Genomic DNA, 15,415 nt, shown 5'->3' on the forward strand with positions numbered 1-15,415 from the left:
TTCTTCTTTAAGAGGCTCCTCTGTCCTCCACTCGTTACATGTATTAATGGCACCTGTTTGAACTTGTTATCAGTATAAAAGACACCTGTCCACAACCTCAAACAGTCACACTCCAAACGCCACTATGGCCAAGACCAAAGAGCTGTCAAAGGACACCAGAAACAAAATTGTAGACCTGCACCAGGCTGGGAAGACTGAATCTGCAATAGGTATGCAGCTTGGTTTGAAGAAATCAACTGTGGGAACAATTATTAGGAAATGGAAGACATACTGATAATCTCCCTCGATCTGGGGCTCCACGCAAGACCTCACCCCGTGGGGTCAAAATGATCACAAGAACGGTGAGCAAAAATCCCAGAACCACACGGGGGGACCTAGTGAATGACCTGCAGGACCAAAGTAACAAAGCCTACCATCAGTAACACACTACGCCGCCAGGGACTCAAATCCTGCAGTGCCAGACGTGTCCCCCTGCTTAAGCCAGTACATGTCCAGGCCCGTCTGAAGTTTGCTAGAGAGCATTTGGATGATCCAGAAGAAGATTGGGAGAATGTCATATGGTCAGATGAAACCAAAATAGAACTTTTTGGTAAACTCAACTCGTCGTGTTTGGAGGACAAAGAATGCTGAGTTGCATCCAAAGAACACCATACCTACTGTGAAGCATGGGGTTGGAAACATCATGCTTTGGTGCTGTTTTTCTGCAAAGGTACCAGGACGACTGATCCGTGTATAGGAAAGAATGAATGGGGCCATGTATCGTGAGATTGAGTGAAAACCTCCTTCCATCAGCAAGGGCATTGAAGATGAAACGTGGCTGTTTTTTTCAGCATGACAATGATCCCAAACACATCGCCCGGGCTACGAAGGAGTGGCTGAAGCATTTCAAGGTCCTGGAGTGGCCTAGCCAGTCTCCAGATCTCAACCCCATAGAAAATCTTTGGAGGGAGTTGAAAGTCCGTGTTGCCCAGCAACAGCCCCAAAACATCACTGCTCTAGAGGAGATCTGCATGGAGGAATGGGCCAAAATACCAGCAACAGTGTGTGAAAACCTTGTGAAGACTTACAGAAAACGTTTGACCTCTGTCATTGCCAACAAAGGGTATATAACAAAGTATTGAGAAACTTTTGTTATTGACCAAATACTTATTTTCCACCATAATTTGCAAATAAATTCATTAAAAATCCCACAATGTGATTTTCTGGATTTTTTTTCCTCATTTTGTCTGTCATAGTTGAAGTGTACCTATGATGGCCTCTCATAGTTGAAGTGTACCTTACAGGCCTCTCTCATCTTTTTAAGTGGGAGAACTTGCACAATTGGTGGCTGACTAAATACTTTTTTGCCCCACTGTATATATACACTGCTCAAAAAAATAAAGGGAACACTTAAACAACACAAAGTAACTCCAAGTCAATCACACTTCTGTGAAATCAAACTGTCCACTTAGGAAGCAACACTGATTGACAATAAATTTCACATGTTGTTGTGCAAATGGAATAGACAAAAGGTGGAAATTATAGGCAATTAGCAAGACACCCCCAAAAAAGGAATGATTCTGCAGGTGGTGACCACAGACCACTTCTCAGTTCCTATACTTCCTGGCTGATGTTTTGGTCACTTTTGAATGCTGACGGTGCTCTCACTCTAGTGGTAGCATGAGACGGAGTCTACAAGCCACACAAGTGGCTCAGGTAGTGCAGTTCATCTAGGATGGCACGTCAATGCGAGCTGTGGCAAAAAGGTTTGCTGTGTCTGTCAGCGTAGTGTCCAGAGCATGGAGGCGCTACCAGGAGACAGGCCAGTACATCAGAAGACGTGGAGGAGGCCGTAGGAGGGCAAGAACCCAACAGCAGGACCGCTACCTCCGCCTTTGTGCAAGGAGGAGCACTGCCAGAGCCCTGCAAAATGACCTCCAGCAGGCCACAAATGTGCATGTGTCAGCATATGGTCTCACAAGGGGTCTGAGGATCTCATCTCGGTACCTATTGGCAGTCAGGCTACCTCTGGCGAGCACATGGAGGGCTGTGCGGCCCCACAAAGAAATGCCACCCCACACCATGACTGACCCACCGCCAAACCGGTCTTGCTGGAGGATGTTGCAGGCAGCAGAACGTTCTCCACGGCGTCTCCAGACTCTGTCACGTCTGTCACATGTGCTCATGTGCTCAGTGTGAACCTGCTTTCATCTGTGAAGAGCACAGGGCGCCAGTGGCGAATTTGCCAATCTTGGTGTTCTCTGGCAAATGCCAAACGTCCTGCACGGTGTTGGGCTGTAAGCACAACCCCCACCTGTGGACGTCGGGCCCTCATACCACCCTCATGGAGTCTGTTTCTGACCGTTTGAGCAGACACATGCACATTTGTGGCCTGCTGGAGGTCATTTTGCAGGGCGCTGGCAGTGCACCTCCTTGCACAAAGGCGGAGGTAGCGGTCCAGCTGCTGTGTTGTTGCCCTCCTACGGCCTCCTCCACGTCTCCTGATGTACTGGCCTGTCTCCTGGTAGCGCCTCCATGCTCTGGACACTACGCTGACAGACACAGCAAACCTTTTTGCCACAGCTCGCATTGATGTGCCATCCTGGATGAACTGCACTACCTGAGCCACTTGTGTGGCTTGTAGACTCCGTCTCATGCTACCACTAGAGTGAGAGCACCGCCAGCATTCAAAAGTGACCAAAACATCAGCCAGGAAGCATAGGAACTGAGAAGTGGTCTGTGATCACCACCTGCAGAATCACTCCTTTTTTGGGGGTGTCTTGCTAATTGCCTATAATTTCCACCTTTTGTCTATTCCATTTGCACAACAGCATGTGAAATTTATTGTCAATCAGTGTTGCTTCCTAAGTGGACAGTTTGATTTCACAGAAGTGTGATTGACTTGGAGTTACATTGTGCTGTTTAAGTGTTCCCTTTATTTTTTTGAGCAGTGTATTTACATACTATGAGGTTGGAATAATACTGTGAAATTGTGAATATTATGATAATGTCCTTTTTTAGGAGCTATTTGAAAAGACCGCCTGAAATTTCAACCTGCTTTTGGTGGGATGGGTTTTGGTCTGACTGGTGACATCACCAGGTGGTCAATTAGTTAATAGACCAATAAGAAAGAGTTCCAAACCTCTGCCAATAACAGCTAGTTTTCAGTTTTCCCCTGACAGAAATTGCTGTTTGCTAAGAAGCTATTTTTGTTTCTTTATGACAATTTTTTATTGAAAAATGGTTGCATTGGACATTTAAGAGGGCTCGACTGTATAACAGGCTTGGGGTCAATTCCATTTTAATTCAGTCAATTCAGGAAGTAAACAGAAATGGAATTATTCCTCAATGATTGTCTGAGGGAAAAAACATTGAAATTGGAATTTCAGTTTAGGTCCTGAACTGACTAAATTCAAATGGAATTGATCCCAACCCTGCTGTACACGTTCTAGGGTTTCATTAAGTGAAGATGTCCTTCCCTCCTGTCTTTCCTCTAGCTGTTGACTGTATATCAGTAGGGTTTCATCAAGTGAAGATGTCCTTCCCTCCTCACTTTCCTCTAGCTGTTGACTGTACATCAGTAGGGTTTCATCAAGTGAAGATGTCCTTCCCTCCTCACTTTCCTCTAGCTGTTGACTGTACATCAGTAGGGTTTCATTAAGTGAAGATGTCCTTCCCTCCTGTCTTTCCTCTAGTTGTTGACTGTACATCCGCAAGGGGGAAATACTCACACCCTTGTATAAATGAAGTTATCCTTCCCTCCTGTCTCCCTCCAGGTGCCCGTTCCCAGTGTGGGAGGAGGGGTTCACGAGGCGGGCAAGAACACTGACAAGACGGACACCATGTTCTCACAGGAGAGAGACCCGCGCTTTGCTGACATGTACTCCGGCATCTCTGGCTGTACGACATCTAGTTATTTTCTCACCTCTACTCGTCTTGTTACGTGTGTGTGTGTGTGTGTGTGTGTGTGTGTGTGTGTGTGTGTGTGTGTGTGTGTGTGTGTGTGTGTGTGTGTGTGTGTGTGTGTGTGTGTGTGTGTGTGTGTGTGTGTGTGTGTGTGTGTGTGTGTGTGTGTGTGTGTGTGTGTGTAAGCGTGTGTGTAAGCGTGTGTGTGTTGAAAGGCCCATGCTAGACGGTTGGTTGGTTGTGGTGGTCGTTCTCCAGGGGAGAAATGTAAAACAACCTCCACACAACTCAATCAGAACTGGACTTTCTCTCTCTCTCCCTCCATTCCTTCCTTCCCTCTCTCTGACTGTGTGGTGTATTTGATCTCTTTCCCCCTCTGAATGTTTCTGTCTGTCTCTCCACTATCTGTCTGGCTCTCTTTCCCTCTGTCTCCCTCTCTCTGTCTGTCTCCCTCTCTCTTAGTCTCTGTCCCTCTCTCCCTTTCTCTGTCCGTCTCCCTTTCTCTCTCCGTCTCCCTCTGTCTGTCTCTCCCTCTGTCTGTCTGTCCCTCCCTCTCTCTCCCTCCCTCTCTCTGTATGTCTCTTCGTCTCTCTCACCCTCTGTCTGTCTCTCCCTTTCTCTGTCCGTCTCTCCCTTTCTCTGTCCGTCTCTCCCTTTCTCTGTCCGTCTCTCCCTTTCTCTGTCCGTCTCTCCCTTTCTCTGTCCGTCTCTCCCTTTCTCTGTCCGTCTCTCCCTTTCTCTGTCCGTCTCTCCCTTTCTCTGTCCGTCTCTCCCTTTCTCTGTCCGTCTCTCCCTTTCTCTGTCCGTCTCTCCCTTTCTCTGTCCGTCTCTCCCTTTCTCTGTCCGTCTCTCTCCCTTTCTCTGTCCGTCTCTCTCCCTTTCTCTGTCCGTCTCTCTCCCTCTCTCTGGCCGTCTCTCCCTCTCTCTGGCCGTCTCTCCCTCTCTCTGGCCGTCTCTCCCTCTCTCTGGCCGTCTCTCCCTCTCTCTGGCTGTCTCTCCCTCTCTCTGGCTGTCTCTCCCTCTCTCTGGCTGTCTCTCCCTCTCTCTGGCTGTCTCTCCCTCTCTCTGGCTGTCTCTCCCTCTCTCTCGCTGTCTCTCCCTCTCTCTGGCTGTCTCTCCCTCTCTGTCTGCCTCTGTCTGCTTTTCTTTCTCTCCGAATGTCTCTCTGAATGTCTCTCCCTCAGAATGTCTCTCCGAATGTCTCTCCCTCAGAATGTCTCTCCCTCAATGTCTCTCCCTCAATGTCTCTCCCTCAATGTCTCCCTCAATGTGTCTCTTTCAGAATGTGTCTCTTTCAGAATGTCTCTCTTTCAGAATGTCTCTCTTTCAGAATGTCTCTCTGAATATCTCTTTCAGAATGTCTCTCCCTCTGAATGTCTCTCCCTCTGAATGTCTCTCCCTCTGAATGTCTCTCCCTCTGAATGTCTCTCCCTCTGAATGTCTCTCTTTCAGAATGTCTCTCTTTCAGAATGTCTCTCTTTCAGAATGTCTCTCTGAATGTCTCTCTCTCTGAATGTCTCTCCCTCTGAATGTCTCTCCCTCTGAATGTCTCTCCCTCTGAATGTCTCTCCCTCTGAATGTCTCTCCCTCTGAATGTCTCTCCCTCTGAATGTCTCTCCCTCTGAATGTCTCTCCCTCTGAATGTCTCTCCCCCTGAATGTCTCTCCCCCTGAATGTCTCTCAGAATGTCTCTCCCCCTAAATGTCTCTCCCTCTAAATGTCTCTCCCCCTGAATGTCTCTCCCCCTGAATGTCTCTCAGAATGTCTCTCCCCCTGAATGTCTCTCAGAATGTCTCTCCCCCTGAATGTCTCTCAGAATGTCTCTCCCCCTAAATGTCTCTCCCCCTGAATGTCTCTCCCTCTGAATGTCTCTCCCTCTGAATGTCTCTCCCTCTGAATGTCTCTCCCTCTGAATGTCTCTCCCTCTGAATGTCTCTCCCTCTGAATGTCTCTCCCTCTGAATGTCTCTCCCTCTGAATGTCTCTCCCCCTGAATGTCTCTCCCCCTGAATGTCTGTTTCTCCCTCTATACATCTCTCTCTATCTATAAACGGTGTGTGTATTGTGTGGTTCCAGCTGGTGAGAAGAAGATGATGGTTCCTTCGTCTACGGCGGGAGGTCAGCAGCTCTACTCCCAGAACTCTCCCTTCCAGCCCGGACACTCTGCCAAGAGCTTCAGGTACACCTCTCTGTGGGTCTGTGTGGGTCTCTGTGGTCTGTGTGTACGTGCATGCATGCACATTAGCGTGTGTGTTTAAAGTTGAAAGCCGTAGGGAAAGACAGGGCCTCAGGTGATGGTTAAACAATTGAGCAGACTAGAGTTGACAGATGTGAACAGTTAAATGTGTTGTTAAAGTATAAATTAAATATGACCGTCTGCAGGGGCCTATATAAAGGCTCTCATGTCACACATTTACTTGGAATGCTGTCTGTCTGTCACACAGCTCCTCAGTGATCCATGTCCCGGGGGTGAACGATATCCAGCCGTCGGGATCGTCCAATCAGAACCTAGCTCAAATCTCCAGACAGCTCAACCCAGGACAGGTGGCCTGGACTGGCAACAGACCCCCGTTCTCTGGCCAGGTACACACACACACACACACACACACGACTAACAACAGACCCTACCTTCTCAGGCCAGGTCTCTCACACACAGGACTAGCAACAGACCCTACCTTCTCAGGCCAGGTAAAACACACACAGGACTAGTAACAGACCCTACCTTCTCAGGCCAGGTAAAACACACAGGACTAGTAACAGACCCTACCTTCTCAGGCCAGGTAAAACACACAGGACTAGTAACAGACCCTACCTTCTCAGGCCAGGTCTCTCACACACAGGACTAGTAACAGACCCTACCTTCTCAGGCCAGGTAAAACACACACAGGACTAGCAACATACCCTACCTTCTCAGGCCAGGTCTCTCACACACAGGACTAGCAACAGACCCTACCTTCTCAGGCCAGGTCTCTCACACAGAGGACTAGTAACAGACCCTACCTTCTCAGGCCAGGTCTCTCACACAGAGGACTAGTAACAGACCCTACCTTCTCAGGCCAGGTAAAACACACACAGGACTAGCAACATACCCTACCTTCTCAGGCCAGGTAAAACACACACAGGACTAGTAACAGACCCTACCTTCTCAGGCCAGGTAAAACACACACAGGACTAGCAACATACCCTACCTTCTCAGGCCAGGTAAAACACACAGGACTAGTAACAGACCCTACCTTCTCAGGCCAGGTAAAACACACACAGGACTAGCAATATACCCTACCTTCTCAAGCCAGGTCTCTCACACACAGGACTAGTAACAGACCCTACCTTCTCAGGCCAGGTCTCTCACACACAGGACTAGTAACAGACCCTACCTTCTCAGGCCAGGTCTCTCACACACAGGACTAGTAACAGACCCTACCTTCTCAGGCCAGGTCTCTCACACACAGGACTAGTAACAGACCCTAACTTCTCAGGCCAGGTCTCTCACACACAGGACTAGCAACATACCCTACCTTCTCAGGCCAGGTAAAACACACACAGGACTAGTAACAGACCCTACCTTCTCAGGCCAGGTCTCTCACACACAGGACTAGCAACATACCCTACCTTCTCAGGCCAGGTAAAACACACACAGGACTAGTAACAGACCCTACCTTCTCAGGCCAGGTAAAACACACACAGGACTAGCAACATACCCTACCTTCTCAGGCCAGGTCTCTCACACACAGGACTAGTAACATACCCTACCTTCTCAGGCCAGGTAAATCACACACAGGACTAGCAACAGACCCTACCTTCTCAGGCCAGGTCTCTCACACACAGGACTAGCAACAGACCCTACCTTCTCAGGCCAGGTCTCTCACACAGAGGACTAGTAACAGACCCTACCTTCTCAGGCCAGGTAAAACACACACAGGACTAGCAACATACCCTACCTTCTCAGGCCAGGTAAAACACACAGGACTAGTAACAGACCCTATCTTCTCAGGCCAGGTCTCTCACACACAGGACTAGTAACAGACCCTACCTTCTCAGGCCAGGTCTCTCACACACAGGACTAGTAACATACCCTACCTTCTCAGGCCAGGTAAAACACACACAGGACTAGTAACAGACCCTACCTTCTCAGGCCAGGTAAAACACACACAGGACTAGCACCATACCCTACCTTCTCAGGCCAGGTCTCTCACACACAGGACTAGCAACATACCCTACCTTCTCAGGCCAGGTAAAACACACACAGGACTAGTAACAGACCCTACCTTCTCAGGCCAGGTAAAACACACAGGACTAGTAACAGACCCTACCTTCTCAGGCCAGGTAAAACACACAGGACTAGTAACAGACCCTACCTTCTCAGGCCAGGTAAAACACACACAGGACTAGCAACATACCCTACCTTCTCAGGCCAGGTCTCTCACACACAGGACTAACAACAGACCCTACCTTCTCAGGCCAGGTCTCTCACACACAGGACTAGCAACAGACCCTACCTTCTCAGGCCAGGTCTCTCACACAGAGGACTAGTAACAGACCCTACCTTCTCAGGCCAGGTCTCTCACACACAGGACTAGCAACAGACCCTACCTTCTCAGGCCAGGTCTCTCACACAGAGGACTAGTAACAGACCCTACCTTCTCAGGCCAGGTCTCTCACACAGAGGACTAGTAACAGACCCTACCTTCTCAGGCCAGGTAAAACACACACAGGACTAGCAACATACCCTACCTTCTCAGGCCAGGTAAAACACACACAGGACTAGTAACAGACCCTACCTTCTCAGGCCAGGTAAAACACACACAGGACTAGCAACATACCCTACCTTCTCAGGCCAGGTAAAACACACAGGACTAGTAACAGACCCTACCTTCTCAGGCCAGGTAAAACACACACAGGACTAGCAATATACCCTACCTTCTCAAGCCAGGTCTCTCACACACAGGACTAGTAACAGACCCTACCTTCTCAGGCCAGGTCTCTCACACAGAGGACTAGTAACAGACCCTACCTTCTCAGGCCAGGTCTCTCACACACAGGACTAACAACAGACCCTACCTTCTCAGGCCAGGTCTCTCACACACAGGACTAGCAACAGACCCTACCTTCTCAGGCCAGGTCTCTCACACACAGGACTAGCAACAGACCCTACCTTCTCAGGCCAGGTCTCTCACACAGAGGACTAGTAACAGACCCTACCTTCTCAGGCCAGGTCTCTCACACAGAGGACTAGTAACAGACCCTACCTTCTCAGGCCAGGTAAAACACACACAGGACTAGCAACATACCCTACCTTCTCAGGCCAGGTAAAACACACACAGGACTAGTAACAGACCCTACCTTCTCAGGCCAGGTAAAACACACACAGGACTAGCAACATACCCTACCTTCTCAGGCCAGGTAAAACACACAGGACTAGTAACAGACCCTACCTTCTCAGGCCAGGTAAAACACACACAGGACTAGCAATATACCCTACCTTCTCAAGCCAGGTCTCTCACACACAGGACTAGTAACAGACCCTACCTTCTCAGGCCAGGTCTCTCACACACAGGACTAGTAACAGACCCTACCTTCTCAGGCCAGGTCTCTCACACACAGGACTAGTAACAGACCCTACCTTCTCAGGCCAGGTCTCTCACACACAGGACTAGTAACAGACCCTACCTTCTCAGGCCAGGTCTCTCACACACAGGACTAGCAACATACCCTACCTTCTCAGGCCAGGTAAAACACACACAAGACTAGTAACAGACCCTACCTTCTCAGGCCAGGTCTCTCACACACAGGACTAGCAACATACCCTACCTTCTCAGGCCAGGTCTCTCACACACAGGACTAGCAACAGACCCTACCTTCTCAGGCCAGGTCTCTCACACAGAGGACTAGTAACAGACCCTACCTTCTCAGGCCAGGTAAAACACACACAGGACTAGCAACATACCCTACCTTCTCAGGCCAGGTAAAACACACAGGACTAGTAACAGACCCTACCTTCTCAGGCCAGGTCTCTCACACACAGGACTAGTAACAGACCCTACCTTCTCAGGCCAGGTCTCTCACACACAGGACTAGTAACATACCCTACCTTCTCAGGCCAGGTAAAACACACACAGGACTAGTAACAGACCCTACCTTCTCAGGCCAGGTAAAACACACACAGGACTAGCACCATACCCTACCTTCTCAGGCCAGGTCTCTCACACACAGGACTAGTAACAGACCCTACCTTCTCAGGCCAGGTAAAACACACACAGGACTAGTAACAGACCCTACCTTCTCAGGCCGGGTCTCTCACACACAGGACTAGTAACAGACCCTACCTTCTCAGGCCAGGTAAAACACACAGGACTAGTAACAGACCCTACCTTCTCAGGCCAGGTCTCTCACACACAGGACTAGTAACAGACCCTACCTTCTCAGGCCAGGTAAAACATTCACAGGACTAGTAACAGACCCTACCTTCTCAGGCCAGGTAAAACACACACAGGACTAGTAACAGACCCTACCTTCTCAGGCCAGGTCTCTCACACACAGGACTAGTAACAGACCCTACCTTCTCAGGCCAGGTCTCTCACACACAGGACTAGTAACAGACCCTACCTTCTCAGGCCAGGTCTCTCACACAGAGGACTAGTAACAGACCCTACCTTCTCAGGCCAGGTCTCTCACACACAGGACTAGTAACATACCCTACCTTCTCAGGCCAGGTCTCTCACGCACAGGACTAGTAACAGACCCTACCTTCTCAGGCCAGGTCTCTCACACACAGGACTAGTAACAGACCCTACCTTCTCAGGCCAGGTAAAACACACACAGGACTAGTAACAGACCCTACCTTCTCAGGCCAGGTAAAACACACACAGGACTAGTAACAGACCCTACCTTCTCAGGCCAGGTCTCTCACACAGAGGACTAGTAACAGACCCTACCTTCTCAGGCCAGGTAAAACACACAGACCTGAACATGTAGCAGATATGATGTGTTGAGTAGAGTCAGACAGAATCCAGAAATCTGAAACGGATTAAATATCTATAGAATCAATCCAGACGTGGTTCCATTCCAGATCTAATGCCTATATGTTGTAGGTGTTTTCTAGTCAGGCAGACGACACACTGATCACACACTGACTCCCATAGCTACTGCTACAGAATGTAGTCATCTCTGCTTTGGTTGACAACAGGAATCCTCTACTGTTAGCCAATAGCGTTTCAGTGGTCGTTATGCAGATTCTCTCTTTCTCCTCGCTTCAGTGAATCTCATCAGCAGAGCCTGATAATGGAGTGTGTGTGTGTGTGTGTGTGTGTGTGTGTGTGTGTGTGTGTGTGTGTGTGTGTGTGTGTGTGTGTGTGTGTGTGTGTGTGTGTGTGTGTGTGTGTGTGTGTGTGTGTGTGTGTGTGTGTGTGTGTGTGTTCTGATCTGCATATCGGACCACACGACATGCGTGCTAAGGGGAGTGTGTTGAGCATATGGTGTTTAGCAGGCTCATCTGTCTTCTCCTCAACCTACACCAGTAACACACACGTCTCTCTGCTAGTCTAGTTAAACACACACGTCTCTCTGCTAGTCTAGTACAACACACACGTCTCTCTGCTAGTCTAGTACAACACACACGTCTCTCTGCTAGTCTAGTACAACACACACGTCTCTCTGCTAGTCTAGTACAACACACACGTCTCTCTGCTAGTCTAGTACAACACACACGTCTCTCTGCTAGTCTAGTACAACACACACGTCTCTCTGCTAGTCTAGTACAACACACACGTCTCTCTGCTAGTCTAGTACAACACACACGTCTCTCTGCTAGTCTAGTACAACACACACGTCTCTCTGCTAGTCTAGTACAACACACACGTCTCTCTGCTAGTCTAGTTAAACACACACGTCTCTCTGCTAGTCTAGTACAACACACACGTCTCTGCTAGTCTAGTTAAACACACACGTCTCTCTGCTAGTCTAGTACAACACACACGTCTCTCTGCTAGTCTAGTACAACACACACGTCTCTCTGCTAGTCTAGTACAACACACACGTCTCTCTGCTAGTCTAGTACAACACACACGTCTCTCTGCTAGTCTAGTTAAACACACACACGTCTCTCTGCTAGTCTAGTACAACACACACGTCTCTCTGCTAGTCTAGTACAACACACACGTCTCTCTGCTAGTCTAGTACAACACACACGTCTCTCTGCTAGTCTAGTACAACACACACGTCTCTCTGCTAGTCTAGTTAAACACACACGTCTCTCTGCTAGTCTCGTACAACACACACGTCTCTCTGCTAGTCTAGTACAACACACACGTCTCTCTGCTAGTCTAGTACAACACACACGTCTCTCTGCTAGTCTAGTAAAACACACACGTCTCTCTGCTAGTCTAGTAAAACACACACGTCTCTCTGCTAGTCTAGTAAAACACACACGTCTCTCTGCTAGTCTAGTAAAACACACACGTCTCTCTGCTAGTCTAGTACAACACACACGTCTCTCTGCTAGTCTAGTAAAACACACACGTCTCTCTGCTAGTCTAGTACAACACACACGTCTCTCTGCTAGTCTAGTAAAACACACACGTCTCTCTGCTAGTCTAGTACAACACACACGTCTCTCTGCTAGTCTAGTTAAACACACACGTCTCTCTGCTAGTCTAGTACAACACACACGTCTCTCTGCTAGTCTAGTACAACACACACGTCTCTCTGCTAGTCTAGTACAACACACACGTCTCTCTGCTAGTCTAGTTAAACACACACGTCTCTCTGCTAGTCTAGTTAAACACACACGTCTCTCTGCTAGTCTAGTTAAACACACACGTCTCTCTGCTAGTCTAGTACAACACACACGTCTCTCTGCTAGTCTAGTAGCACACACACGTCTCTCTGCTAGTCTAGTACAACACACACGTCTCTCTGCTAGTCTAGTACAACACACACGTCTCTCTGCTAGTCTAGTACAACACACACACGTCTCTCTGCTAGTCTAGTACAACACACACGTCTCTCTGCTAGTCTAGTTAAACACACACACGTCTCTCTGCTAGTCTAGTACAACACACACGTCTCTCTGCTAGTCTAGTACAACACACACGTCTCTCTGCTAGTCTAGTTAAACACACACGTCTCTCTGCTAGTCTAGTTAAACACACACGTCTCTCTGCTAGTCTAGTTAAACACACACGTCTCTCTGCTAGTCTAGTACAACACACACGTCTCTCTGCTAGTCTAGTACAACACACACGTCTCTCTGCTAGTCTAGTACAACACACACGTCTCTCTGCTAGTCTAGTACAACACACACGTCTCTCTGCTAGTCTAGTTAAACACACACGTCTCTCTGCTAGTCTAGTTAAACACACACGTCTCTCTGCTAGTCTAGTTAAACACACACGTCTCTCTGCTAGTCTAGTACAACACACACGTCTCTCTGCTAGTCTAGTACAACACACACGTCTCTCTGCTAGTCTAGTAGCACACACACGTCTCTCTGCTAGTCTAGTACAACACACACGTCTCTCTGCTAGTCTAGTACAACACACACGTCTCTCTGCTAGTCTAGTACAACACACACACGTCTCTCTGCTAGTCTAGTACAACACACACGTCTCTCTGCTAGTCTAGTTAAACACACACACGTCTCTCTGCTAGTCTAGTACAACACACACGTCTCTCTGCTAGTCTAGTTAAACACACACGTCTCTCTGCTAGTCTAGTACAACACACACGTCTCTCTGCTAGTCTAGTACAACACACACGTCTCTCTGCTAGTCTAGTACAACACACACGTCTCTCTGCTAGTCTAGTACAACACACACGTCTCTCTGCTAGTCTAGTTAAACACACACACGTCTCTCTGCTAGTCTAGTACAACACACACGTCTCTCTGCTAGTCTAGTACAACACACACGTCTCTCTGCTAGTCTAGTACAACACACACGTCTCTCTGCTAGTCTAGTACAACACACACGTCTCTCTGCTAGTCTAGTACAACACACACGTCTCTCTGCTAGTCTAGTACAACACACACGTCTCTCTGCTAGTCTAGTTAAACACACACGTCTCTCTGCTAGTCTAGTACAACACACACGTCTCTCTGCTAGTCTAGTTAAACACACACGTCTCTCTGCTAGTCTAGTACAACACACACGTCTCTCTGCTAGTCTAGTACAACACACACGTCTCTCTGCTAGTCTAGTACAACACACACGTCTCTCTGCTAGTCTAGTACAACACACACGTCTCTCTGCTAGTCTAGTACAACACACACGTCTCTCTGCTAGTCTAGTACAACACACACGTCTCTCTGCTAGTCTAGTACAACACACACGTCTCTCTGCTAGTCTAGTAAAACACACACGTCTCTCTGCTAGTCTAGTACAACACACACGTCTCTCTGCTAGTCTAGTACAACACACACGTCTCTCTGCTAGTCTAGTACAACACACACGTCTCTCTGCTAGTCTAGTTAAACACACACGTCTCTCTGCTAGTCTAGTACAACACACACGTCTCTCTGCTAGTCTAGTACAACACACACGTCTCTCTGCTAGTCTAGTACAACACACACGTCTCTCTGCTAGTCTAGTACAACACACACGTCTCTCTGCTAGTCTAGTTAAACACACACGTCTCTCTGCTAGTCTAGTACAACACACACGTCTCTCTGCTAGTCTAGTACAACACACACGTCTCTCTGCTAGTCTAGTACAACACACACGTCTCTCTGCTAGTCTAGTACAACACACACGTCTCTCTGCTAGTCTAGTACAACACACACGTCTCTCTGCTAGTCTAGTACAACACACACGTCTCTCTGCTAGTCTAGTTAAACACACACGTCTCTCTGCTAGTCTAGTTAAACACACACGTCTCTCTGCTAGTCTAGTACAACACACACGTCTCTCTGCTAGTCTAGTACAACACACACACGTCTCTCTGCTAGTCTAGTACAACACACACGTCTCTCTGCTAGTCTAGTACAACACACACGTCTCTCTGCTAGTCTAGTACAACACACACGTCTCTCTGCTAGTCTAGTACAACACACACGTCTCTCTGCTAGTCTAGTACAACACACACGTCTCTCTGCTAGTCTAGTACAACACACACGTCTCTCTGCTAGTCTAGTACAACACACACGTCTCTCTGCTAGTCTAGTTAAACACACACGTCTCTCTGCTAGTCTAGTTAAACACACACGTCTCTCTGCTAGTCTAGTACAACACACACGTCTCTCTGCTAGTCTAGTACAACACACACGTCTCTCTGCTAGTCTAGTTAAACACACACGTCTCTCTGCTAGTCTAGTACAACACACACGTCTCTCTGCTAGTCTAGTACAACACACACGTCTCTCTGCTAGTCTAGTTAAACACACACGTCTCTCTGCTAGTCTAGTTAAACACACACGTCTCTCTGCTAGTCTAGTACAACACACACGTCTCTCTGCTAGTCTAGTACAACACACACGTCTCTCTGCTAGTCTAGTTAAACACACACGTCTCTCTGCTAGTCTAGTACAACACACACGTCTC

The 15,415-nt window shown here is 48.3% G+C and overlaps 1 protein-coding gene across 1 annotated transcript in view; it reads left to right on the forward strand.

Annotated features, from left to right (window-relative positions):
• arnt2 (aryl-hydrocarbon receptor nuclear translocator 2) overlaps positions 1–15,415 on the forward strand; it is a gene marked incomplete at its 5' end in the record, with an annotated part of 60,970 nt that overhangs the window by 26,929 nt on the left and 18,626 nt on the right. Inside the window, 3 exon segments of the mRNA XM_055912679.1 lie at positions 3,756–3,879; positions 5,961–6,063; positions 6,329–6,467. Of these exon segments, the coding sequence (XP_055768654.1) occupies positions 3,756–3,879; positions 5,961–6,063; positions 6,329–6,467 (366 nt within the window).

This window comes from Salvelinus fontinalis, unplaced genomic scaffold, assembly GCF_029448725.1.
Source record: "Salvelinus fontinalis isolate EN_2023a unplaced genomic scaffold, ASM2944872v1 scaffold_0197, whole genome shotgun sequence".
Classification (NCBI taxonomy): Eukaryota; Metazoa; Chordata; class Actinopteri; order Salmoniformes; family Salmonidae; genus Salvelinus; species Salvelinus fontinalis.